The following is a 26,513-nucleotide window of genomic DNA, read 5'->3' as shown; positions in this document are numbered from 1 at the left end:
TCCGAGCGTAAGTCGATATGACTCCTACGTACAATATATATTAAAAAATGTAATAAATATTTAATAAAAAGTAAAATTAATGTTTTTTACCTTGGCAGAAAAAATGAAGGGATTCACGTGCAGGATTTTGTAAAAATGGGTTGATTTAGGGGTATTATATAGGATTTTGTAAAGGTTTTTTTAAAAAAGTTTGAAAGAAATGGGTAATATATAGGAAGTGTTGTATAAAGAAATGGGTAAGTTTGGTGTTTTTTGAAGTTGTGTTAAAGTGTTGTATAAAATGGGTAATATATAGGAGTAGAAAAATTTTTTTTTTTAAAAAATTTAAGAGCCAACGGCTCATTTAAGCTTTCAAACGGCTCTTTTCACCATTCCCCATGCCCTAAACGCCACACATGTCCCGCGAACCCCCTGGCGCCTGCCTCTTTTTCTGCGCTCGCGCCCCGGGGCGCAAGCGGCTGTCCTCTTGCGCCCTTTCTCACGCTCCACACCCCTCAGCCTTACAAAACTCTTCCCGTCTTTTTAATCACATCGAACTCCCTCAATTTTACTCTCATTTCAATTTCAACCATGGCGTCGTGGGTGAAGCGGGAACGTTATTCATCAGCACACGACGATAACCACTCGTCGGTAAAGAAACCACGACTAAATTACGAGCCTTATTCACTGGCCAACAATCATCGAGTCCTTCTTAACCCTGCCGATTGTGATCTAGGTATTATTATTATTATTATTATAAACTTACTTTCTTCCCGCTTTTCTCCCTATTCAAAACCCTAGAATGAATGCAGTACCAATTTGCATTTTTTTTTAAATATTAATCACAGGTTAGGGTTTCCAATTTTGTCGATCTGCTACTATGTTAGCAATTTGCATCTCATGAACCTGTTCAATGTCTAATTCTCTGATTACTGTAACAAAACCCTAGGACAACTAATGCTACCAATTACATTGCTAGTTCCATTAGATAATATTAGCTCATAAGTTAGGTGTAAGTAGGTGAAATCATATTGCTAACTATATTAGATTGTATTAGCTCATAAGTTAGGTGAAATCATATTACCATATTCATCAGATGATCATATTAGCTGATAAGTTGGATCAAATCATAATGCTAATTACATTAGATGATATTAGCTGATAAGTTAGGTGAAATCCTATCTTACTGATTCCATTAGAATATGATATTAGCTCATAAGTTAGGTGAAATCATATATTGCTAATTTCGTTAGATGATGTTAGCTACTGAATTGGGTGATTTGGTTGTCTGTTACTACATTTTGATATTGAAGAAAACGGCCTCAAAGGTTCTGCACTATATGAGCATGGTTTTGCTTACTGCTGGTCTGGTGCTCGGGCTAATGTAGGTATAACTAGAGGGAAGTATTGCTTTAGCTGCAAAGTAGTATCCGGTCAACCCGTTGATATGGATGACACTCCCGTTGGTCAACAGCACCTCTGTCGGGTTGGCATCTCAAGAATAGATGACAAGGTAGGAAACCTTGGTGAAACCGAACACAGTTTTGGGTTCGGTGGGACCGGGAAGTTTTCTAATTCTGGAAAGTTTTCTAATTATGGTGAGAGGTTTGATATTGGTGATACAATTCTTTGTGCTGTTGATTTGGAAAGTGAACCAATGGGTTCGATCAGTTTTGCCAAGAATGGAAAGTGGCTCGGTGTTGCGAGCCGTTTGGTTAAGGGTGGTCCGGCTGTGTTTCCACATGTTCTTTTGAAGAATGTTGTGGTTTGGTTGCAGTTTGGGTTTGATGATGGCTTGGTCCCATTAGATGGGTATAGACCGTGGTCTTGTGCGTTTGAGGATGGAAATGGTTTGGTGGGACCTTCGTTTTCAGATGTTTGTAATTGTGAATTGATTATGATGGTGGGCTTACCTGCTTCTGGAAAGACTACTTGGGCCGAAAGATGGGTTAAAGATCACCCTGAAAAGCGATATATTTTGCTTGGAACAAATTTGGTTCTGGATCAAATGAAGGTCTGTTTTTTATTAGTGTAAACAAGCCGAGCCCGAGCTCGACTAGACTTGAGCTCGGCTTGTAATTTTTTCAAGCTTGAACTTGGCTCGGCTTTTTTTGGCTCTGGATCAAATGACGGTCTATTTCTTTTTGTTAGTGTAAACTAGCCGAGCCGAGCCGAGCCCGAGCTCAACTAGGATTGAGCTCGGATCATTTCGAGCTCTTTTTATAAAGCTCAAGCTTGGCTCGTGAGTAATTTTTTCAAGCTCGAGCTCGGCTCGTTTATTATATAATTTTCATACATTCTTAATTATTAATATACAATTATAGTTATAGTTTTTAGAAATAATATATTTATATTATGTAGTTATTTTTATCATATTTTTATATATAATAAGTATTATTTTGTAAATATTATTTAATACATTAAGTATGAGTTATATAAATAACAGGTGGCTTGCTTAGGCTCACCGGCCAGCTTGAGCTTGATAGGTGAAGCTCGGGCACGTTTATAAAACAAGCTATTTTGAAGGCTCGTTCCCGCTTAAGCTCGTATCGATTCAAGCTTTTAAGTAGCCGATCTCGAGTAGTTCACGAACCAGCTTGCTTTGTTTACACTCCTACTTTTTTTTTATTATCAGAAATATTGTTGCTTGAACTCTTTTATCTTATAAGTTAATTGCAATGGTAAATATGAATACAAATTTAATTTTTTTTTTCAAAAGTGATATAGTTTCTTGTAAAAAATGATCTATAAGGTGCTTATGCTTTTAAAATACACTTTGGGTGACATTTAACCCAGGCCCGGTCAACCCATTTGACCAATTTTCTTTGATTAAACTTGTTGATATTGTTTTATAAGTAAGTGATACAACATAACTGAATTGACCGTGCAAAACTATGGTGAGCGGTTTGACCGCTTAATGGACCGTGCAACTGCAATATTTAATACCTTATTAACCCGGGCTTCTAAAAGACCGTGCAATTTAATTATAGACCAGACAAATGTTTACAAGAGTGCTCGTAAGCGCAAATTGAAGCCTTTTGCTAATTATCAGAAGGTAAACATCATCAGTTCATTATTTATGTAACATGTAGAGAATAAACTGATTGTAAATAAAAAGATGGTTAAAATCAGATTGCAGTTGTAGCTTTCTCTAGGCCTGAAGATCTCAAAGATCGCAATGAGAAAAGATTTAGAGAAATGGGAAAAGAGGTTCCTGCTGAAGCTGTCAATGAAATGATAGGTAATTTGTTAATAGGGGTGTGAATTTCTGGCACAAAACGAAAACATGACATGAAATTCGCGGGTTGAGTACGTTTAGCTAAACGGGTTGTGCATTGACCCGTTTATCCTGTTTATTTTTATCATTTTTAAAATAAGGTTTTATATCATAACTAAAACTGATTGGGTTTTTGATGACAAAATTTAAAAGATCAACAAGAAATGAGCATCAACTTTGTAGTTTAAACTTATTTATTTTGTAGTTATAGAAATCTATGCTTTTTGTTGTAAGTTTGTAAATTTAGAATATTAGTATGCAAAAAATATTAACTAAATAAAAGTTTCGGGTAAGATGAGTTGTAATCGCAGCAACTTGTGAAACTCGTGTCATGTTAGGGTTCATGTGTTTAACATATAGGTAATTTATATTTATCTCAATAATCATATTTCTTACAACTTTTATCTAGCTAAACCGAATGTTATTTCGCTCTAAATTATTAGAAATCCGTACTCAAAATAAAATTTCAGACTTCAAACTCCCCTTTAATGATAGATTGTCATCATATTTACTATTGAATCATTTATTTTTAATTGTGCTGTTTGGTACTTTCAGCCAATTTTGTTTTGCCTAGGAGCAAGGATATGCCTGGGACAGATGAGTATTTTGATCAGGTCATCAATATATGTTCATGTTATACATTTAATCCTACACACACCTACAATTATTTATATTATTTTGTTATTGTTAAATGTTACTCTTCTAATTTATAGGTTGTATACATAGAACTCAACATGACCGAATCAGAGAAATGCTTGGATGAAATGAAAGCAAAATTGCAATCAGGCATTAGAACTCAACATTTAAGTCATCCTACTTCAGGAATTTCCAACACCGCCACATTACAATATCAGGCGATTCCATCAGGTATCATTTTTTTCATTTGAAATCCTATGTAGCATGTAGAAGTAGCAATTTCTGCTTGTTTAGTAATGCATGGGTCAGTTTAGGTTATGCTTTACGTATCAGGTTAAATAATAATAGAAATGCTAAAAAATTAAAAACAGGTCGAAAATCAGAAGTTTATATTTGAATTTTGATGTATATATACTCTCAAATTATTTTAGAGTTAACTACATGGTTAGTCTTTGGTTTGGTCCAAATTATGGATTTCGTCACTAAAGTTTACAAGTTACGAGTGTAGCCCATGGTAAAATTACTAATTTAGCATTTTAAAAGTTACATTTTAACCCCTTTACTTATTTTCTTTTTTAAAGTTTCAGTTTAACTCTTTATTATTATTATTATTCGTATTATTGTTATTATTATATTATAATTGTTAATATAATAAATCCGTGGGTCTCACTGAAAGCAACCTCTCTATCCCTTGGGGTAGAGGTATGGCCTGCCTACATCTCACCTTCCCCTGACCGTACCAATAGCTTTGCTCTGGGTAGGATTTCTATTGGGTATGGCTGTATTGTAATTGTTAGTATAGTTATTTTTATTATTAATATTATTTAAATGTTGTAACTTTTAAATTCTGTGGACGAAATCCAAAATTTAGACCAAACCACAGTGACCATCTGTGTAACTGAATCGATTAACCAAAAACCGATTGGTTAACTTGGTTGAGGCTAATACCCAACCGAACCGTGCACACCCCTATTTTTATTTATAAAATTGGATGGTTATTGAAATGATATTATTATTATTATTATTATAAAATCATATGGAGGTTCACTGATTGTTTATAAAATTAATTAAAACTTTTGGACAAAAAGTGTTTCAGGTCAATTCAGCTCGAGTTTGTATCATACTTACCCGCCCTGACTCCACCCCATGTCCCCACATGAACACTCCTTTTTTTTTCTAGGCCAGAGGTGGACTAGACACGAATTATAATGTTTGCCAATGTTAATCAAACTTAATAAATAAACAAAATACCTGATGATTGTAATTTCAGGCAGATTTCTCCCTAGGGATGATTTGAATCACCGTCATAGTTACAGTGGATATGAGCACAGAGTAACAGTTCCCATCACTGTTTCCAACTTTTATCAGAGAAACTCATTCTACCATACTGCAAGTAATGAAACAATGGATATATCTCCTCAGTATACTGCAAACACAAATTGCCATCCTGCCCCTTTAGAAGGCTATGCACCAAGTTCTTCATCTCTGTATAATGCCTATGGTGGACTGTCTTTTGCCCGTCAGGTTGATCTGCACACTCCAACTCAATCTCCCGTTACATCAATTCAGCATGGTAAGTGAATCTCACAAGTCCCAAAGTTATTACTTGTATGTGTGTGTGTGTATATAGTTATTTTTCTATATATTTAATTTTATAACTTTATATATAAGGTAATATATATTATTAAGTTATTAGTATCACATTTATATGTATAACACTATATTTTATTGTATTATTTAAAGATTATTTTTCACACACTGGCTTGTTTAGGCTCATCTATTAAATGAACTTCAGTATAGGCTACTCTAGAGCTTGGTTTAAACTCTTAGCCAGCAGTCCCAAGTATCTCATTAGGGCTCGGCTCTTTACACTTCTAATTTAAGTATGCCATCATATATTACATTTCTCGAGTTTAAACATAACTAGAAAGTAGAATCGTTAGGATGTGTTTCAAAAAGCTAGTTACATGCTAGTTAAAACTAGAAAAGATTATAGGATGTTGGACGCTTCTTTTGTTCTTTTTAATGTGATAATTAGTTAATATATTTATCATGATTACAGCAACTTACAGGAAAAAAGATCCAAACTTTTCTAATAAGGTTATTTTGGGAGGTTAATAATCATCAATATATAAATTAAATCACATTCTCACCTTAATGGTTGAAATTTCTAATGCTATCAGTTCATTTTTTGCATCAAACCAAATGTACTCAGCTTATTATTTGGTTCTTTGCTTAGAAATTAGACACACGGTTCTAGTTGTTCACCCCTTAGTAACATGTTTCGTCACTTTCACTACCTGACACTAAAATACGTGCCAAGTCAGTGTAAGAAGACCGAATCTATTACCAAAGTTTTTCCTCAAAAGCCCACGTGTCCAACATGTTATTGTTTTTTTAAAGTGAAGGGATATAATAGTCATTTTAATTAACATGACAGATTTATCAAAGCCTGTTAGTGAAAAGAACCAAATAGGTGAACAATGAGATTGTATATGTTATTTCCATAAAAAAGGACCAAACTTTCTGTATAGCCCACAAATTAATTATGTTTAAAATGCATTAATAAGCATGAAATTATTTTAATCACACCTGTTGTTATAATGAACTTTTCAATCACAATATTTCTATTTGTGGAATTTTTTTCATGCTACAATTACTTGTGTGCCCATATAGTCATATACTCATCATTATATAAACTTTATGCTCTTAGCCTCTTATATGTGATCATAAGAGACCCTTTACGTATGTAAATTATATGTACTAATGCGCATATGCATGTAATAGCACGTTCATTAGAGAACCAATTTTTTATAGAGAAATGCGAAAACCACATAAGCACTTGTTTGGGGAAAGAGAGATGCGGTCACATAACCACTTTGTGTGTATATGGCATGCATGTAGATTCAACTTTTGCATCTTTAGGGACAGAAAATGTTGCTTATTTTGTTGGTGTTAATTTTGCATCTTTTTATTCTTTCAAGGTTCAACATATGGAGCTCCGGATCCAATAAAGTTATATGGACATCACACCTCAAAGGCACCAAATTATAATCAATATCAGTCTTGGTCAAGCTACTATTAACACGAATTTTGCTTCGGTGGTTTTCTCTAATCATAGTTGAATATGGTAATGTGACTTGTACTAGATGTATCTATTCTTTGTTATTGTTGATCTACATGGTGATTTTTTGAGATGGGAAAAGTAGTTCACCTAGTTGCAGAAATGAAATCGTGGCTCTAACAGTCGTTTGATTCCTTTAAACTTCACTACATAGGGTTTATAGTTTAGGTTTTAGGTTTTGTAGAGATTTGTAGTAGCTTCCGTGAATACTTAGACCTTGAAGATCTTGGTGAGCCTGCATTAAGCTAACTTGCAGTTCCCCTGGTGTTTTTTTGAACCGCGAGAACTCGTTGCTGTAAAAGTTATAAAACTCAACCAAACATCCTACTAACCATTAGCATAACTAAAATGTACCTTATGTCGGATATATCACGCCCCAACCTACGGCGGAATATGCCGGGGCGCGATATAATTGTATCATAGCTCAAAAGACACTAAAATAAATCCACGTGTCAATATATAAATTATTAAATTCATATTATTCAAATACGTAAAAGCACAAACATTGTCTTATATAAATAAACATGACAATTAAATATAAAGAAATAAATAGTCTTTAATTAACCATGCATCCTAAGGTCCAACTACTCTTTAATCCCTTGATTCTTCATCCAATGTAGCTACCTGTGCTATGTGGGAAAATACATAGTTTGTCAACATAAAGTTGAGCAAGTAATCACGGTTTTTGAATACATATAATATAAAAATGACAATTCCTTGCGATAATATGAAATATTACAACTAGCATAACAACAATATCACAATAATATAAAAGTTGTCTTTTCACTCGAATCCCATGGATAACGATTTACTCCGACGGCGTATGATCATACTAATGAGGATGAGGATGAGGATGAGACACCAACCACCAATACATAAATTAAACACATAGTTACATTCGCACGTATAACTAATTGAGCAATATCATAATACGCAAATACTGGAATTGTAGTGAAAATGGTTTAACGCATAACACCCCCAAAATATAAAACGGTAAAAAGGGGGATGTGAATTACTTACCTTTAGTGAGTGGATTAGTGAGGATGAGATAATAATAAAAGAAAATGAGGATGAACACGTTCAAGCCTTCGAAATACGTCAACAAAGATGCCCTAATTGTTAATGATAGTATAATTAATAAATGAGGGAAAGAAATAATAAGATATAACGATTTGATTTTGATGGGATATTATTAGCTTTAATGCCATTATTTTGATTTAATCTCTTTTAGGGTTTTAAAATATTATATTTATTATTGTTAGTATTTATATTATTATTATTATTCTTATTATAATTGTTATGGTTAATATTATTATTTGGTAAATAATATAAGCGATATATTTTATCAATATTTATAGTTTTTAAGTAAACGAATTTTACTAATAATTAAGCAATATATAATAATAAAAATATTCGGATGTACATAAACCATGGGAGAATTTATTCGATTCTTTAAACTAGATCGGTTTGGAAAATATAAGTGAATGAATAAATAAATAAAATAATATTTGTTTTGTAGTATTATATATATATATATGTATGTTTATGTATATATGTTAATTATTTATACATAAATATATATAGATAAAAATATATCATATATACTTTATAGATAGAAACCTATGACACGAAACCACAGCCAAAATAATACTCACGAGGTTCGATTTTGTTAAAACAAAGTTTATCTAATATTATATTATGATTATTATAAGAATAAAACAAAGATTAAACAAAATAAAATAAAAATGAGAAAAACGGTCCAGGGGGATTCGAACCCGCGCCCGAGCCGGTTCCAGTGTCTTAACGTCCACACACCAGCCATTAATTTGTGAGGATAACCAGAACTTAAACTATATAACCAGATACACCCAGTACCCAAATTTATATTACAAACCCTAGATCTTAAATCCGTTTAATTAATTGATTTTGATTAGAATTAGGTTAGGGTTATTGATTAGCAGGCAGAAACGATTGTTAAACATATTTCAATTACCAGATTTGGTTGCGGGATGATGTTTAACGGCCAAAAGACAGGTCGCGACTGCTCTTGAGTTCGTTTCTGGTAATGACGGCTTCGTATACTGTAATTGGGTTAGGGTTTTGCGTCGCAGGGTTATGAGGAATGTGTGTGTATGTTTAATTGAATTATCATCATGTTTATATAGCGATTTAGAGCCCAGGTCAGCCGCGGATTTCATTGATTGTATTAGCTGTTGATTTGATTCGTTTTTCCCAATTTAGAGTGTCGGTGGGATCGTTTTTTGTATGATAAACGATTTAGTGAGATCAATTCCTGGATTATAACGAGAATTAAGGAACAAGCAATAGAAAAGGGGGGGGGGGGGGGGTGTATACGGTGTGACGGGATGAGTGGAAGAAGAAGGATTATTTTATTATTATAATATACAATTGCAGATTGGTCCTTGGTCTATTGAGTTGGGTGCGAACAAGATCAAATGTTTAGTTAAGGGTTGTTTTTGCCATTCTTTGATAGTTATATAAAAGAAATAATTAAAAGAAATCTTTTATTAATAAATCACCCGGACACGAACCGGGTCGGGTACAAAACATGAAACGGAAAACCGAAATGTTACAGGGTAGATGGCTTTTAAGGGGTTAAAGGAATAAAAATAGTTATTTAATCCTAAGACTTAAGTTAGAATGACTAGAGTATTTAACACTGTTGTACTGTATTATTCTGTTGAAGGCTTTTTTTTATTGAGTGTTACGATCCTTGCATTTTCGCTTATGTCAGCGTAGTGATGGTTTTGTGTTCGTATCTCAATTCTCGAGCACCAACCTATGTATCTGCTTATGTGGCATTTGTCAACGGCAGGCAAAGGACCATACATTGTGGCATGGGTTATTAGATGATTTTTGAATATTGGAGGTTAAGGTTTGTGGGAAAAGACTTTCAAAAATCTAAAATGGTGCCTGGGCTCATTTTATTTGTTTTTCTCTTATTTGTGTGTGTGTGTGTTTATTTATGAAGAGGTATGTACCCGCCTCAACACCAAGCAAGCCGGGTCAACCCGCAAGATAAAGACATTATGAAGGCACAAAGCCAAAACCCAGGCGCATGGCGCATACAAAACATGCTCAGGCATCATATGCTCGCGCATCACATATGCGCGCGGCGCATATCGCATGCTCTTGCACATCACATATGCTCGCGCGTCACAATTGCGCGTGGCGCACCAGCGCGCGGCGCATATCACACGCTCGTGCATATCACACCTGCGCATGAAATATCTGCGCGTGAGAATAAAAAGAAGACTTCGCGCATCCTCAGGATGGGCGCATATCACACGTGCACATAATCAACCTCGTCCTTATCCAAATCAGGGTTAGGGCAACCTTGATTGTGCACGTCAGACAATCTTCTAGAAGGCATCTTTTTAAGGAGTAAGAATATGCTGATGTTGACAGCTGCCAAATGAAAGGTCGACAACTCAGCATGACACATGTGCTACCACATGATTACAACCAACGAGAAAGCGCCAGGTGTCCCAGAGGACACATGGCGCAGTGCGGTTGGAGGAGGCCAACGAGGCTGAGCCCAACCAGTGGAAACCCTAGCACTATAAATACAGCATCAACTCCACTTTGATGACACATTCATTCACACTCAATCATTGACAGTTACAAGCAGTGATATCACATTCAATCATATTGAATCATATTCACTCACAGTCAGTTACAGAAAGACACACAGTCACATCATCAAGGGTATTCAGCGATTCAGCAATACTCTTGAGATTCACTTACATACAACATTATTATCTTCTCCAAAAGATACTGATTCTCACGCCGGAGGGTTACCCCAAAGAGGACCCCTCTGTCCCTTTCTGAGGGGTAAGTAACGGCGCTGTTCATTTTGTAGGTGGAAGAACTCGGATCCAGAAGAACCATCGGTGAAATAGTTTAATCACACCCGAGGAAAGTAGATCTGCTACCAGTGAGTAGATCCACGTTTCTTCATTGGCGCCATCCACTGTTACAAACGGCAATCAGATCTCATCCAGATCTAAAAAATTCAATCACCATGGTTTCTGGAGTTCGTAACGTTGATCAAGCTCTGGAGGATATAGAACGTGAGGGTGTTAACGACGGACAGCAGGTTCTGAGGGTTCCGCGTGATTATACGCGTACCACCAGCAACCGTCCCTTCGTCACAACCCCTCACGGCCAGACTGAAACTCCTCCAGATGATCACACGTTACAAAATATGGCCGGCGCGAAGCTGAAGGGACCAATGGGTCCAGAAGATGAAGCAGACGATCCGAATGAATGGCTCATAAATGAGCAGCGGCGTCTGATGGAAAAGTACACTGAAATGATCAAACAGAAGAAGCTAGCCGACCAAACACAAAGGCAAGCGATGGAGAAGCAGCCCACAAAAAGGCCGCGCGCGCCGGAAGAAGGGCATTCTGTTCACACTGCACACACAGAGTTCAGTGATGAAGAGGTGCATAGCATGAGAAAGACAAGGGATACTCATGCAGGAGGCTCGCAGCTCCGCGCGCCTGTGAACATGGCGCCAGGAGCCAGAGCAGATCCGGATTTGCACATGTCATACAGCCCACCGGTCAGAGGGCAAGTGGACGTAACCACACCCTACAGACCAGCCATCCTGGTAAAACACTCAAAGTTTACTGCGCGCATCGCGCAGGCTCCCATCCAGCACAAGACCAAGATGCCAAGTGGTCTGGGGAAATATGATGGCACGACAGATCCAGATGACTTTTTGCAAGGTTTCTATAACACGGGAAACCTAGAGAGCTGGACGATGCCAACATGGTGTCATATGTTTGCCCGCTGCCTCACGGGCGCAGCGCGAGTATGGTTCGAGAGCTTGCCGACAGGGCAAATTGATGGGTTCGAGGAACTATTAGAAAAGTTCCAGGCCCACTTCGTACAGCAGCGCAGGCACACGCGCGATCCTGATGACATCATGCACTGCATCCGCAGGAATGATGAAACGATTGAAGATTACATCACTCGTTTCAATCAGGAGTCCCTGGCAATCGGGGGCATAACTGAGCAGCTCCTGCGCGTGGCCTTTATACAAGGCGCGCGCAGTGATCAGTTACGACGAGCTCTCGTAAGCAAAGATGGTATGCCCACCACGTGGGCCAAGTTAATGGAGGCATCGCGAGTTTTCGCGAGAAATGAGAAACAGATTGCCCAAGATAGGGCAAGAGAAAGAGCGCATCAGGCTGAATCACCGCGCAGCAAAGAGAAGAGGGCCAAACAGAACTCTGTATGGTCCAGGTTGCAGCCAACAAGTTTTTCTTCCGCGGAAAAACAAGCGCAACCAAGCTCACCCCAGCCCCAAAAGGATGCTCGTAAACACGGGGAGGGTGACAAGAGGGAGGGCGGCAGAGATCCTAGCAGACCTCTGCCAAGAATATGGACTCCCCTCACTAAAACACCTTCACAGGTGTTAAGTACTGAGAATGTCCAATTCAAGCCTCCCAAGCAACTACACTACAAGGGGCCGCAAAACAGTGGTAAATATTGTGAATTTCACAGGTCCCCGGGCCACAACACCGACGCATGCCATCACTTAAAGGATGCGATCGAGAAGGATGTAAAGTCTGGCAGGCTGGCTCACTTGGTGAAAAACCAAAGAATAGAAGATGAGCAACCGGAGGGAGCCTCTGCCAGCAAGAAGTACAAAAGAATCTGTGTGGCTGAGGGGGGACGACAAGGGCAGACGTCAAGAAAGAGAAGCGCGCAAATTCACGGAGATTGGCGCGAGCAGCAAGTCATCTTCCCAAGAATCAGGGGAGGCCCTTCAATAAGCAGTCCTCTCGTCATTACCACACACATTGCTCATTACGAAGTGTCAAAGGTCCTGGTGGACACTGGAAGCGAATCTGACATTATGTATGAGCAGTGTTTCAGAAAGTTAGACCCGGCAGACCAAGCTCGGCTCGAAATTGTGAACGCACCAATCTGTGGTGTCTCAAATGAAATCATACATCCCCTAGGCCAGATTCAGTTTGAACTAACTATGGGGGATGATGAGCACAAGCGAGCCGAAGTTGTCAACTTCTTGGTCTTGCCCACCACGTCATGCCACAATATGATCCTGGGTAGGGGAACAATTGCCCAATTTAATGCTGTACCATCGCCAGCGCACGGCGCATTGGGGATCCCTACACCAACAGGCGTAGTATTTGTTTACCGCGATCATTTGTGCGCAGTGACAACCACGCCGCGGGAAGGGAGAATGAAACTTCCAACGGCGGACAATGCGCCAGAGAAGTGGATTTTAAACCCAAAATTCCCCGACCAAACGGTCACAATTGGCGCTACCATCTCAGACGACACGAGATTGAGAGTGAAAAGGTTGCTCACAAAATACATGTCGGTCTTCGCGTGGCAACACTCCGATATGATTGGGGTCCCGCGAGACTTGGCGCAACACTCTCTTAACACGTTCAAGTCGGTGGAGCCAATTGCTCAGAAGAAGAGAATCATGGGGGATGAAAAGGCGAAGGCCATGAATGAGCAAGTTGAGGACTTGTTGCGCGCAAACATTATCCGCCCGATCCGATACCAGACGTGGGTAGCCAATCCTGTGATGGTAAAGAAAAGCAACGGGTCATGGAGGATGTGTATTGACTTCAAGGACCTCAACAAAGCATGTCCGAAAGACTGTTACCCACTACCAAACATCGACGCAAAGGTGGACTCCGTGGCGCCATTCAAGCTCAAATGTTTCCTGGATGCCTACAAAGGCTATCACCAGATTCAAATGGCACCACAGGATGAAGACAAGACGGCCTTCAGAACCGACAAGGGTGTTTTTTGTTACACAAAAATGCCCTTTGGTTTAAAGAATGCGGGCGCAACCTATCAGAGACTTATGGATTCGGTTTTCAGTGAACAAATCGGAAGAAATCTAGAAGTCTACGTCGATGATTTGGTGATCAAGAGCAGGGAGGAGAGACAAATGCTCAACGACATCGAGGAAACTCTTCAGCGCCTAACGGAAGTTAACATGAAGCTCAACCCGAGCAAATGTACTTTTGGCGCGGAAGAGGGGAAATTTCTTGGTGTAATGGTCACTAAGGAGGGTTTCAAGGTGAATCCTGAGAAGGTGGAAGCCATCCTTGACATGCCTTCACCATCCACCATGAAAGAGGTTCAGAAGCTGAATGGTAGATTGGTGTCAATCAACAGGTTCCTAGCGAACCACGCCAGCAAATCTACTCCATTCGTTAACACCTTGAGGAACTGTTTGAAGAAGAGCCAATTCAAGTGGACGCCTGAGGCTGAGCAAGCTTTCAATGAGATAAAAGAATGTCTCATAAAGCTGCCCGCGCTCACAGCCCCACTTCCTGGCGAAACCCTTACATTGTACTTGTCAGCTGGAGATCGCGCCATTGGCGCAGTATTATTGGTGGATCGCAAGGGGATCCAAACGCCAATATACTATGTGAGTCGAGTGCTCACAGACCCTGAGACGCGCTATTCCATCATGGAAAAATTAGTTTTGTCACTAACACACGCGTCGCGCAAGCTACATAGATATTTCAATGGTCATCCTATTGAAGTACTGACTGGTTACAACATCCAGCAAGTCTTGCGACGTCCCGCGCTCTCCGGAAGGCTGACAAAGTGGGCGCTGGAATTAGGTGAACACACGATCACTTATAAGCCCCGTCCAGCAATAAAGGGTCAAGTTTTGGCGGATTTCATCACGGAAATCCCAGAGGGAAAGATTGAAGAAGCTCAGCGCGAGGTAGACCCTCCGCGACCAAATGATGAAGAAGATGTTTGGAGGCTATTCACTGATGGAGCCTCCAACAGCGAAGGGTCTGGCGCAGGTCTCAAACTGGTGGACCCTGATAATCATGAATATACTTATGCTATCAGGTTGGACTTCAAGAGTACCAACAATGAGGCTGAGTATGAAGCCCTGCTGGCTGGTCTGCGCATCGCGCGCAAGTTTGGGGTTAAAAGACTAGAGGCGCATGTTGATTCTTACTTGGTAGCTGCTCAGGTCAACGGCCTATATGACGCCAAGGAGAACACAATGCCTCTGTATCTAGAGCAGGCAAAAAAGCTCGTTGAGCAGTTTGACTTCTTCAGAATCATACACATCTCGCGAAGCGAAAACAAGTCCGCAGACGCGTTGAGTAAAATGGCATCAACTAATTTTGATCACTTTGGCAAAGATGTCAGGGTGGAAATAATGAGCAGCCCGTCAGTGCAAACGCAATCGGTCCTGGTAATTCATACAACTCCTTCATCCTGGATAACTCCAATAATGGAATTCCTGAAAGAGGGGAAGTTACCGGATGATCGCGCACAGGCGAGAAAGATAAGACACAAGGCGCAGAACTATGAACTACTTGATGGTACAGTGTATCGGCGCTCTTATCTTGGACCGCTCATGAAATGCCTGGATGCGGAAGAAGCAAGCTATGTGATTAGGGAGATTCATGAAGGAATCTGTGGAATTCACGCTGGTCCGCGCATGGTGGTTACCAAGGCGATGAGCTCGGGCTACTATTGGCCAGGCATGTACTTGGATGCGCTAAAAGAAATCCAAAAATGCAAGGCATGTCAGAGCTACGCGCCAAACACCATGCGTCCAAAAAACAACTTGATTCCAGTCACCTCAGCATGGCCTTTCCACAAATGGGCCATTGATATTGTGGGGCCCCTGCCGCAAGCGCAAGGGCGGGTGAAATTTTTGGTAGTGGCGATAGACTATTTCACAAAATGGGTTGAAGCCAAGCCACTAGCAAAAATCACAGCTGAGGCGATGAAGCAATTCATCTGGAGCCACATCATTTGTCGTTTTGGCCTTCCTCTGGAAATTGTGAGCGACAATGGCAAACAATTCACTGACAGGAAGATATCAAGCTGGCTCAAAGAATTGCACATCAACCAAATCTTCACGTCCGTCTACCATCCTCAAGGGAATGGCCAAGTGGAGCGCGCGAATCAAAGTTTGCTAAATGGGCTGAAGAAAAGATTGGAGGGAGAATCCCATTCTTGGGTCGAAGAGTTACCTAATGTCCTGTGGGCGCACAGGACATTAAGCAAAACTAGCAATGGCGAATCCCCGTTCAGCCTAACCTATGGGACAGAGGCTATGATCCCAGCGGAAATTGGATGCCCATCCCATAGGGTACTCATGATGGGCAAAACTGATAACGACCGCGATAGAAGGTTGGACCTTAACTTGCTTGAAGGGCGCAGAGAAGCGGCTATCATTAATGAAGCCAGATACAAGAAAAAGCTGGAAAAATATTATAATCAGCGCGTTAAAGAGTGCCACTTCAAGAAAAATGATTTTGTCCTTCGAAACAATGAAGCTAGTCGCGCAATACCCCCAGGAAAAATGTCCCCCAATTGGGAGGGACCTTATCAAATTTCAGAAGATCTGGGGAAAGGCGCGTACGCTTTAAAAGATTTGAACGGAAAAAAAATACCGCGCGCGTGGAACGCGGCACAACTTAGAAAATGCTTCATGTAAAAAGTTCAAATTTGTAATCAAGGCTTTTAAGCCATCATCAATGATGATTCGCGCTATCTTTCAATATTTGTCGCGCTATCTTTCAAAATTGGTTCTCTTACCTTTGCATACATGTTTCACACTTCCTTTATTAAATTGGAACAATATGACAACACTATATTGACTTCAAAACAAAATAAAGCGAAGTAAAACATACATGCGCGAGCCTTAGCTCAAACGCGTTAACGAGTCTTAACTCTAAAACGTCAGGGCCTTAGCCCAAAATTACGAGCCTTAGCTCAAACACGTTAATGAGTCTTAACTCTAAAATCGTCAGGGCCTTAGCCCAAAACAAAGAGCCTTAGCTCAAAACACTCACATACATCCATCTTACACCCCGCGCAGCCTGATCATAAAAATCCTTAAACAAAACTAAGGCAAAGTACATGCCATATCATGTTAAGGTCTCAGGTCGAGGCCGCGCGCGGAACCATAGTGGATATCTGAGTAACACAAGCTGACATGTAATGGCTAAACTCATACTTCCATACCGCGTGACACCAACGCGCGAAAAAGAAATAACGAAAAATTAGCGTGCATGTCAGCATGAGCAAGATACTGCGAGAGCCACAAACAAAATAGAACAGAGGTTAAGTGAATAATTTCCTTACAACCTTGTTCTTATTTTAACGTTCAAGCATATCTTATATCTATACAACCAAACATGAAGAGATGAATGGAAATGCGCAAGATACGAAAAGGAGATAACAAGTTTCATTTCATTGGATCGAAATTTACAAGTATGATGAGTTACAAACTACAAGTATAAAAGATAAATATACAAAATTTGATGAAGGGCTTCTCAAGTCTCCACGTCGACGTCAGCCGCTTCATCATCCTCATCATCTCGCGCAGCATCTGGCGCGGTCTGCTCTTCATCTCCGAACTGACCATAGTCAAGTTCTTCCTCCTCATTGGAGTCTTCGATCACAACGGTGTCACGAGCAGATTCTTTCGCCGCGCCAGAGCCGCTGGCAGGGGCAACATCCCCCGCGCCACCATCATCGCCACCAGCCCTCTCGCAATCATCAAGCAACTTCTTTAGTGCGCCGAGGTCGGGCTGGTCAGCAAGCGCAGCTATCTGTAAATCATTAGAAAAGTAATGAGTACAAACACTTAGAAAAGTTAGTAAAGTAAAACTCATTAAAATCAAGGTACCTGCATAAGGATGGGGATGGGAGTATTCATATACTTTTCCCCCACCGCGGCCATGTCCGCGCAGGCCGCATCGAACTTGTAAGGGTACTCGGATGGGTTCTTCCTCAACATGCCATACTCATACCCATCCGTAAACCCTTCAGCTCGGCCCACCAAACGCGCGGCGGCATTGCAGTCCATCACAAGGGCTTGAAACTCGGCGGAATATTTCATCGCCAAAGCGCAGCGAGCCATGCCCTGTGACACCAGCCATTGGCGATCCTGCGCGAGGCCAGCAACAGACGTCTCGAGGGCAGGAACCTGAGAGTTTAATAACTCAACAGTTTCCTTAGCCTTTTTTAGTTCCTCCTTGTCAGACGCTGCTGCCGCCAAAATTTTTTCTTTCTCCGCCTGCGCAGCACCAAGTGCTTCCTGGCTGGACGCCGCCGTGGCCAAGGCCTCATCTCTATCGGCCTGCGCGGCCGCCAAATCCCTTTTCAGGCGCGCAACCTCGCTCTCCAACGATGATTTCTCAGTAATACTCTTGATGATAGCTTGGTCACGCGCCTCGGCCTGCTGTTCCAAGACACGCACTCTGCGCGCGTACTTGGCAACTTCGGCCTCCGCCAACTGCTGCTTCTCCCGCGCAGCCTGGAGCTCATGCCCGCGCTTGATGTATGCGGTGTTGGCACTTGCTCGGTTTTCACTGAGCTCCGCCTGGAGTTTCTCAGCTCGCGCGCGAGCATCAGACAGGTTCCAGGCGGCCACCTTAGCCTCTCGCTGGGCTTCCACAAGAGCGTCGCGTACTTTAATATAATCACGACGAAGCTCTTGGGAAGCAGCGAAAAAAGCCGACCCAGCGAAAACATGGTCGTTCAGCAAGTCCGCGCGAGTGCGCTCCTCTTGATACCTCCTTTCAGTAGGAGGCACGGCATGAGCCCAGAAGTCCTCGCATACGCCCATGGATTGAAAGGAACTTTCTTCATTAATATTCCATCTCGGGCGGTAAACGTGGTCACCTTCCTGCAAAAATGTAAGAAAAGTTCTAAGTCATAAAACATACTTATAGGGAGATACGCGCAGCGGACCAACAAATCAATACATACCTGCGGGGATGAAGCAGGAAAGTCAGCGCCAGCCCCACCAGAGGTCTGCGCTGCGAACACTTGCGGCATCGCAGGGCTGGCGCGATCTCCTAAGGAGTCTTCACCTTGAACCCCCTCGTCCTCCTCGTCTCCTTCAACAGGCCTCTTCTGCTGCGACCTGGAAGGCTCCAAACCAGCCTCGCGGGGAGGGCTACGTGCAGGAGGAGGCGAAGGAGGTCTCGACGCCGCCAGTTCGGCGCGCAACACCGTTTCCTGCTCCTTGGTTATCCCAACAAGGGGAGACTCAGCACTAGCAGGAGCAGGACCAGAACCAGCGGCGCAGGCAGCTGCGCCAGGAGTATCATCAGCAACTGTTGTACCAGCTACAACTCCTATGAACAAATAAACAAGGAATGGTTTATGACTAAGTCCAAAAGGAAAAATTCAGAAGACAAATGTGCAACACTTACCTTGGCGCAACTCTGTTCGCGCGTCGAACATCGCCATAAAATTCATTCTACCCTTTTCAGAGGGTAGAACAGGGGACTTCGATGGAGTCCCCGGCGCAGCCGTAGCACCTTGTGGCGCCTGCGGCTGATCTGTTACCGTCGCCGGCTCTGCAATCATTCAAATAACCAACGGTTTAATAATAACTCAGTCAGATGAAGATAAGCAAAGTATACCTGTTGCAGGCGCGGCGCGGCTTCTCTCTTCAGCAGCGCGAACGGAGGAGGCGACGGCACCATACCTCAAGTGGACAGGAGGTCTGCCCACTCTCACAGGCAGAGAACTTAAAGAAACCTTTGTGGTTTCCTTAGGTCTCTTCGTTTGAGCATGGGGATGAGCGACAGGGGTGTCCTCTTTCTTCTGTTTCTTACTGGCCCCTGCGCCAGATTTCCCCTTAGCTTTGCGCTTTAGTAGAGGCACCTCCTCTTCCTCCTCCTCCTCTTCCGCGAGCTCTAGCTCGTAGTTTTCAAGCGCATCTACAAAAACAAGCGACAGAACTGTTAATAAACTTGGGTATTCTAAAGGAATGAGCAGGATTGCGAAGGCTTACCAGGCGCGTCACCGTCAAAGTCAAAATCCAGATCCACTGGGATGAACATGTCATCGAAGCGATCCGGGAAACCAACCTCCCCAACGCCAAGTTCGACGGAGCCGCCCTCCACATGTTCATCATAAGCGGCAAGGATGTAATCCTTGGTGACTGCGCAAAGACAAGTTAAATGATATCAGCAAAAGAACGATGTTCGCGCAACAACAAAAAAAAAAAAAAAAAAAAAAAAAAAAAAAAAAAAAAAAACAAAAACACTTACACAACCCGTCGACTTGGATAACGGGCTCAAGCGCGCTGTCGGCCCAGAGCCTGCTCATGCCGACCCCAACCAGCGCCTCCTCGCAAATTTTCTTCGCGGGGGATGGTTCGGCGGTCAGCTTTTTAACCCATGCGCCAGTTGGGTTCTTGAGGACATCCTCATCCGCAGGCGCAGAAGTGATAGAGCGCATGGTCATACGGATGGGGATCACACCGGCCTTAATGTAAAAAAACCTCTCAGACCAGTCATGAAGGCTCTTGAATGAAACAGTGGAGCACTTCACCTTCTGACTGCGAGGAATAAAAGAGATCCAATTGTCTTGGATCTTGGCCTTATAAAAATATTGAAAGCGCCGAGGAGTGGGTTCCTCGCGCTGGGATTTGCACATGAACTCAAAGTGAGTCACGCGCACGAGTCCAAACGGATGGACTTGGGATATGTGAATCCCATAGAACTTCAACAGTGCACCCACAAACCTTGTCATCGGGAGACGAAGGTTGCAGTGGGTGAAAAAGTGGCTATATAGGGATATATAGCCGGCAGGCGGGTCCGCCGCCGTTTGCCCGGACCTAGGCAACATGCAGCCAAACAGGGTGGGAAACCCCTGAGAGGCGATGAGGTTGTCGAGATCGGCCTGCTTCAATTTGCAGGGGATTTCATTCCACCTTTTGGTGGCCTTGGTCCTCCCTACTTCCTCCGATGTGGTTTCAACAACCTTCTTCCCCTTTCCTTTTTGCTTCAATGTCGACATCACCACAGATTTCACACGGCGTCTTCGAGAGGCAACGGAGGTGATTGAAGGGCTAGACGAGTATGAACTATCAGACATACAACTGTAATAGCCGATAATCGAGGATTCCAATCGATGTAAACACTCAAATCAGAATTTGAAAGCAGAAATTTGAATTTTAGAAACAATGAAGATGAAGATAAAAATTTCCTAAGGGCCTGCTTTTATAGGACCAGGAGAGAGAAAAGTGGCAGCTGATCGGATTCCACGCGCCCCCACTCGCAGGGGCAACCCAAGGAAGGCGCGACACGTGTCCCTAACAGCTGTGTGAGGGGACAGAAAGATGTAACCGACCTGCCACGGCACAGTGACGCGCCCCCACTCGCAGGTACTAACCAATGCGAGTGCAACACGTGTTCAGGACAGCTGTGAGGGGACGTGAAAGCCAACTGTAGCACCTCGAGCACACGAAACCTCTGACACGTTTACGGCGCACGTCACCACCAACCAACCACGTGTTTGGACCTTTGGTTTTCAACAAAGTGGATAGAACTTCGCGCGATGATGGAAACAACCAGGAAAACGACAAAACCCCCTATAAAAGGACAATTCAGTGAGTCTAATATCTATCTCACCACGCTCGCGCGAGATAAGACACACATTAGACTGGGGGGGCTTGAAGAGGTATGTACCCGCCTCAACACCAAGCAAGCCGGGTCAACCCGCAAGATAAAGACATTATGAAGGCACAAAGCCAAAACCCAGGCGCATGGCGCATACAAAACATGCTCAGGCATCATATGCTCGCGCATCACATATGCGCGCGGCGCATATCGCATGCTCTTGCACATCACATATGCTCGCGCGTCACAATTGCGCGTGGCGCACCAGCGCGCGGCGCATATCACACGCTCGTGCATATCACACCTGCGCATGAAATATCTGCGCGTGAGAATAAAAAGAAGACTTCGCGCATCCTCAGGATGGGCGCATATCACACGTGCACATAATCAACCTCGTCCTTATCCAAATCAGGGTTAGGGCAACCTTGATTGTGCACGTCAGACAATCTTCTAGAAGGCATCTTTTTAAGGAGTAAGAATATGCTGATGTTGACAGCTGCCAAATGAAAGGTCGACAACTCAGCATGACACATGTGCTACCACATGATTACAACCAACGAGAAAGCTCCAGGTGTCCCAGAGGACACATGGCGCAGTGCGGTTGGAGGAGGCCAACGAGGCTGAGCCCAACCAGTGGAAACCCTAGCACTATAAATACAGCATCAACTCCACTTTGATGACACATTCATTCACACTCAATCATTGACAGTTACAAGCAGTGATATCACATTCAATCATATTGAATCATATTCACTCACAGTCAGTTACAGAAAGACACACAGTCACATCATCAAGGGTATTCAGCGATTCAGCAATACTCTTGAGATTCACTTACATACAACATTATTATCTTCTCCAAAAGATACTGATTCTCACGCCGGAGGGTTACCCCAAAGAGGACCCCTCTGTCCCTTTCTGAGGGGTAAGTAACGGCGCTGTTCATTTTGTAGGTGGAAGAACTCGGATCCAGAAGAACCATCGGTGAAATAGTTTAATCACACCCGAGGAAAGTAGATCTGCTACCAGTGAGTAGATCCACGTTTCTTCAATTTATATTTTTATCTTCTTATAAACAAGTTTGGCAGGCTCCCAATTAATCCAAATATATGTATATGCATATGTATATTTTATGAACTTTGAATTGCTTACATTAGTACACACCTAGTTTATAACAACAAACACAAAAGGTAATTACGACTAAGTTTATTCAATAACACCAAAATACGTATTATGTATAAAATTCTACCAGAGGATGTTTTCGTCTGAAACGATTCGTCAGTGATACTCCTGGTAAATTAGTTTGTGCCCTTCAAACTACTTGCCAACAAAGAGTTGTGCTGTTGTTTTACGTTTATTGTGTTGGAACCGATCTCCCAAACCGAAGTGAGTCATCAATAACCAAACTATGGTGATAAGTTCACCACCTTTACTCACTTGTGCTACTTGCATGTTAGCGCGTGTGTGACTCGCAGCGTAACACAGCATCTCCACCCATACCTTGCTTATAATCTCCCATCTATCATCCATCTGCAACAACTCGTTTGCCAAATTGCAACTTTCGAATAACACGGAATTCAGTTCGGCTGATGCCTTACGAATCCCTTGGCAAACATTTATCTGCTTAGCACTACCTCTAACCGTTTCTCCTTCATCCTCCATATATTTTTCATCGTCCAAAAACCGAACTTTTTCATTGTCCAAAATCCTTTTAACTTGCGCGCAAATCTCTGCGCAATCGTCAAGAAACCGTATTTGTCCAACACCCGCCACTCCGGACATCAAGCTTGATTGCATGGATAGAAGGTACATCATGTAATTGGACAATAGTTTTGAGATCTTCATTCTTTGGATGAAGCTTTTTGTTCGTTGGGTGGTGCTATTTAGCCCATTGAGATTGTCGTTGTAGCATATCTCGGTAGCCATGTGCCATTGAATGAGACTTTGATCGTAGTCAACCTCCGAAACATATTTCACTAGGCTAACCCAGCCTTGCGGTTTCAGCACCCAAGCACCTCGCTCGGAACTCAACTCTTTTGCCATCAGCAAGTTATTTGCTAATTCGGCTTTTGATTTTAACTCATCAAAAATGAAGTTTCTAAGCTCTGCGGTGAATTGCTTCGGTTTTACGTAAACTACGCTATCAAGATAGTCGGTGAGCCCCAACGTGTCGACAATGTCTCCCCATCGTTTTCCACGTGGGTGCAAGCAGTTGTAGATAAGATTGTAAGATGGAATGGTTTCAGACCACCTTAGGGACCTTATAACTTGCATTTTCCATATACTACATTTGGGCTGATCAATGCTTTTCGGTATCACATTCGCATCTTGTTTGGCATCCTCGTGCTCCTTGGTCCGGCGTTCGAGAAGTGCTCCAACAATTCTGATCTTGAGAGTGTTGTGAAGTGCACCGTCCACCAATTTATGAAAATGTATGATGGTCCAGTCAGAAAAGAAGAGCATGAACAGAGCAGTTATATCCAAAACCAATGCCCCAATGAGCAAAGCATAGGTGATCATAACATCAGTCTCCCGGAACTTGGTTTTGCTTTTCAATGCGAATAAAACGAATGCCAAACAAACCCCGGCTAGAGAGCAAATCCGACTAATGGCTCCAAACTTAGTATACACCACCCGAAGCTTGGTGAAGAGAACTTCATACATGAAGTTTAACTCGACTTCAACCACTCTGAATGCATCTTCCGCGGTCCTGTTGATGAAGAAGTCGCGGCTCTCTTTCCATTCCTTTAGATTGAAAATCATATCAACGTAGAGACCGACATATTTTTCGAAGAACTGATGACCAAACCTCACCACCTGCGGGTCGGATAATTTTCCTTTATCAGCCTTGATGGTGGATTTGGTCGTTGCGTTTGTCTCGGAGATCACTTCTATTTTAGCGGGTAGTCTGGCTTTCCTCATGTTAGAGAATTCATCCATGAGTTTAGCGTAATTCTTGCCCGCATCAGCTTCTTTAAGCATTGAATACTTGAATTTATCCACACTCACAAGATAAAGCGAGCGGGATCTCTCAATGTATTTGATCATCCCTGTCAAGAATATCAACACAGTGGGAATCCATAGCCCGTTACGTGGAAGCGACATAATAAACACATAAACAACAGCTATACATTGCAAGACAAGACTGAGAACATGTCGAACCCACAGCTCGTTATCCTCCAACGCGTAAGCAGTAATGGTGTCCGGACCACCAAGGTGCATCAAAAGAAACGGCGCCCAGAAGGCGAGAAGGTCTTCATGTTCCACAGGGCTCTCACCAGGGTCCCTTTGGCTGTTCAAGATAAGCCCAACAGCAAAGTTAGCCGCCCAATCGGCTGACAAGTACGCACACCACAATGATACGAGTATCCAGTTGCTTTTTGATCGTTTTCGCAAAGGAGCAACGAAAATCAGAAATGTTTGTAACGAAAGGCTTAAGATGACGAAGGCTCGTAGGTCGCACGTATCCCATAGTTGTTTCAGTTTCGGAGGGATTGGATTCAGCATCATTCTCCTCATGTTTGCTAGCTTGCTTTGCAGAAGCTTCTTCCGCTATCTGCACAAGATTGAAATATGCTACTGTGATCTGGTCGTTGAGCATGATGATATATATAGAAGTTGTTGCTGCGATTAATCTAAATCACATATATTCATCTTACTCAACAATGGCGGAACCAATGTCTAGCTAAAGAGTATTTTAAAGCTTAAGTGAATACTGAATAGCTGGATCTATAGTTAACATTAACTTTCAGACATAATCCATTTTAAACTGATTTATGCCAGCATTAACACTTCCACGCAGCTTGATCTAAATTAGCATACAATATTATAACGAATTGGGCGGATATGGAGGGAGTTAAATCGAACAGAGACACAAACACAAACACAAACACAAACACAAACACGAACACAAACACACTGACATTATATATTTGTTTGTTCATGTTTCTACGTTAAGAAAAAATAAAGTTCGTTTATATTCATTTGTTAGTATAAGCACAGTTAGTTGGTTGGGGAAGTACACTGCTTGACAATTAAACGACCGTATTTTTCCTTTACCGTTAGCCTCCCGAGTCAGCTCATAAACACACCATACATTGGGATGTTTTTCTTAGCTAATTATTGGGGTATCTCAAGACCACCCTAGACCCAGTGTTCTGTATTCTAACAAGGGGCAGAATCGTATGGGTGCATTTGTAGAAGTCAGAGATTAACGGATATCAGGGTTCTCTTATGTAGATTTTAGGCCGGATGTTCCCATGCTTTCTCGTGTGTGTGTGTGTCTGTTCAGATAAAAATGTCTTGCTATTTTTTAAGGAGTGTGAGAAGTCATTGGAAGATGACATATAAACTTATTTAAAAACACAGTATATAGAGGGTATTACTGCTTTGTTTTTGTTGATACTCTTGATAATTATCAAGTTATTATTTGCTAATTTTATGGGATTCATATTTATATTTTTGTTTGAAAGGTCATGTATTTTAATTAATTTCTTCTTTTTGTAATAATCATAGAAGTCTTTTCGGGAACCATAAAAATGGCAAATGATTTAATTGATGAAGACAATGGTAAGTATCGATCGTTCATGCTGTTACTGTTTTTCTAGTTCATGTATATTTTTCTGATGTAATTGTGTTTCAGATAATGTCAAAAACAACATCATGTAGTGGCGTTGATAGCTGAAAGATAAGGGTACATGCACCGATCAGCCGGTGTCCCGATGATTGAGTGCTATGTGCCTTATGTCCAAGGCTTGATGCAAAACTACTATAGAGCCGGGGGTCTCACCGGAAGCAGCCTCTCTATCCCTGTGGGGTAGAGGTAAGGCTGCCTACATCTTACCCTCCTCAGACCCTACCATAGCTTTGCTATTGGTGGGATATACTGAGTACGATGATGATGATGATGATAATGTCAAAAACACATAGAAGAAGAAAACAATTCAAAACGATGGAGAGTGGTAAAGCCGACGAACCCCAAAAAAACATGATATTGTTAGGGTGTTTTACTTCATTAAAAACATGATGTTATTGTGTTTTAGTTCATGCATAGTTTCAATTGTTCTAG

General features: G+C 41.9%; 1 protein-coding gene and 1 pseudogene across 2 annotated transcripts; one reads left to right on the top strand and one right to left on the bottom strand.

The window, feature by feature from the left end:
* The first annotated feature begins 570 nt into the window (after nt 1–570).
* LOC143625797 (uncharacterized) lies at nt 571–6,977 on the top strand (annotated as a pseudogene). The gene is made up of 8 exons (XR_013152328.1): nt 571–715; nt 1,278–2,010; nt 2,836–3,034; nt 3,112–3,220; nt 3,812–3,870; nt 3,970–4,123; nt 5,163–5,465; nt 6,877–6,977. The product of XR_013152328.1 is annotated as an uncharacterized LOC143625797 (transcript).
* Nucleotides 6,978–22,762: 15,785 nt separating this feature from the next.
* On the bottom strand, nt 22,763–24,964 carry LOC143625860 (uncharacterized). The gene has a single exon (XM_077096085.1). It carries the CDS (start codon nt 24,962–24,964, stop codon nt 22,763–22,765), a length of 2,202 nt encoding a protein of 733 aa, XP_076952200.1.
* Nucleotides 24,965–26,513: the final 1,549 nt, after the last annotated feature.

This window comes from Bidens hawaiensis, unplaced genomic scaffold (genome assembly GCF_021521415.1).
Source record: "Bidens hawaiensis isolate Kalapana, Puna unplaced genomic scaffold, B.hawaiensis_p1.1 tig00004242_1, whole genome shotgun sequence".
NCBI classification, from domain to species: domain Eukaryota; kingdom Viridiplantae; phylum Streptophyta; class Magnoliopsida; order Asterales; family Asteraceae; genus Bidens; species Bidens hawaiensis.
Note: the sequence above shows the minus strand (reverse complement) of the source record. Positions and strands in the feature narration are given on the sequence as shown.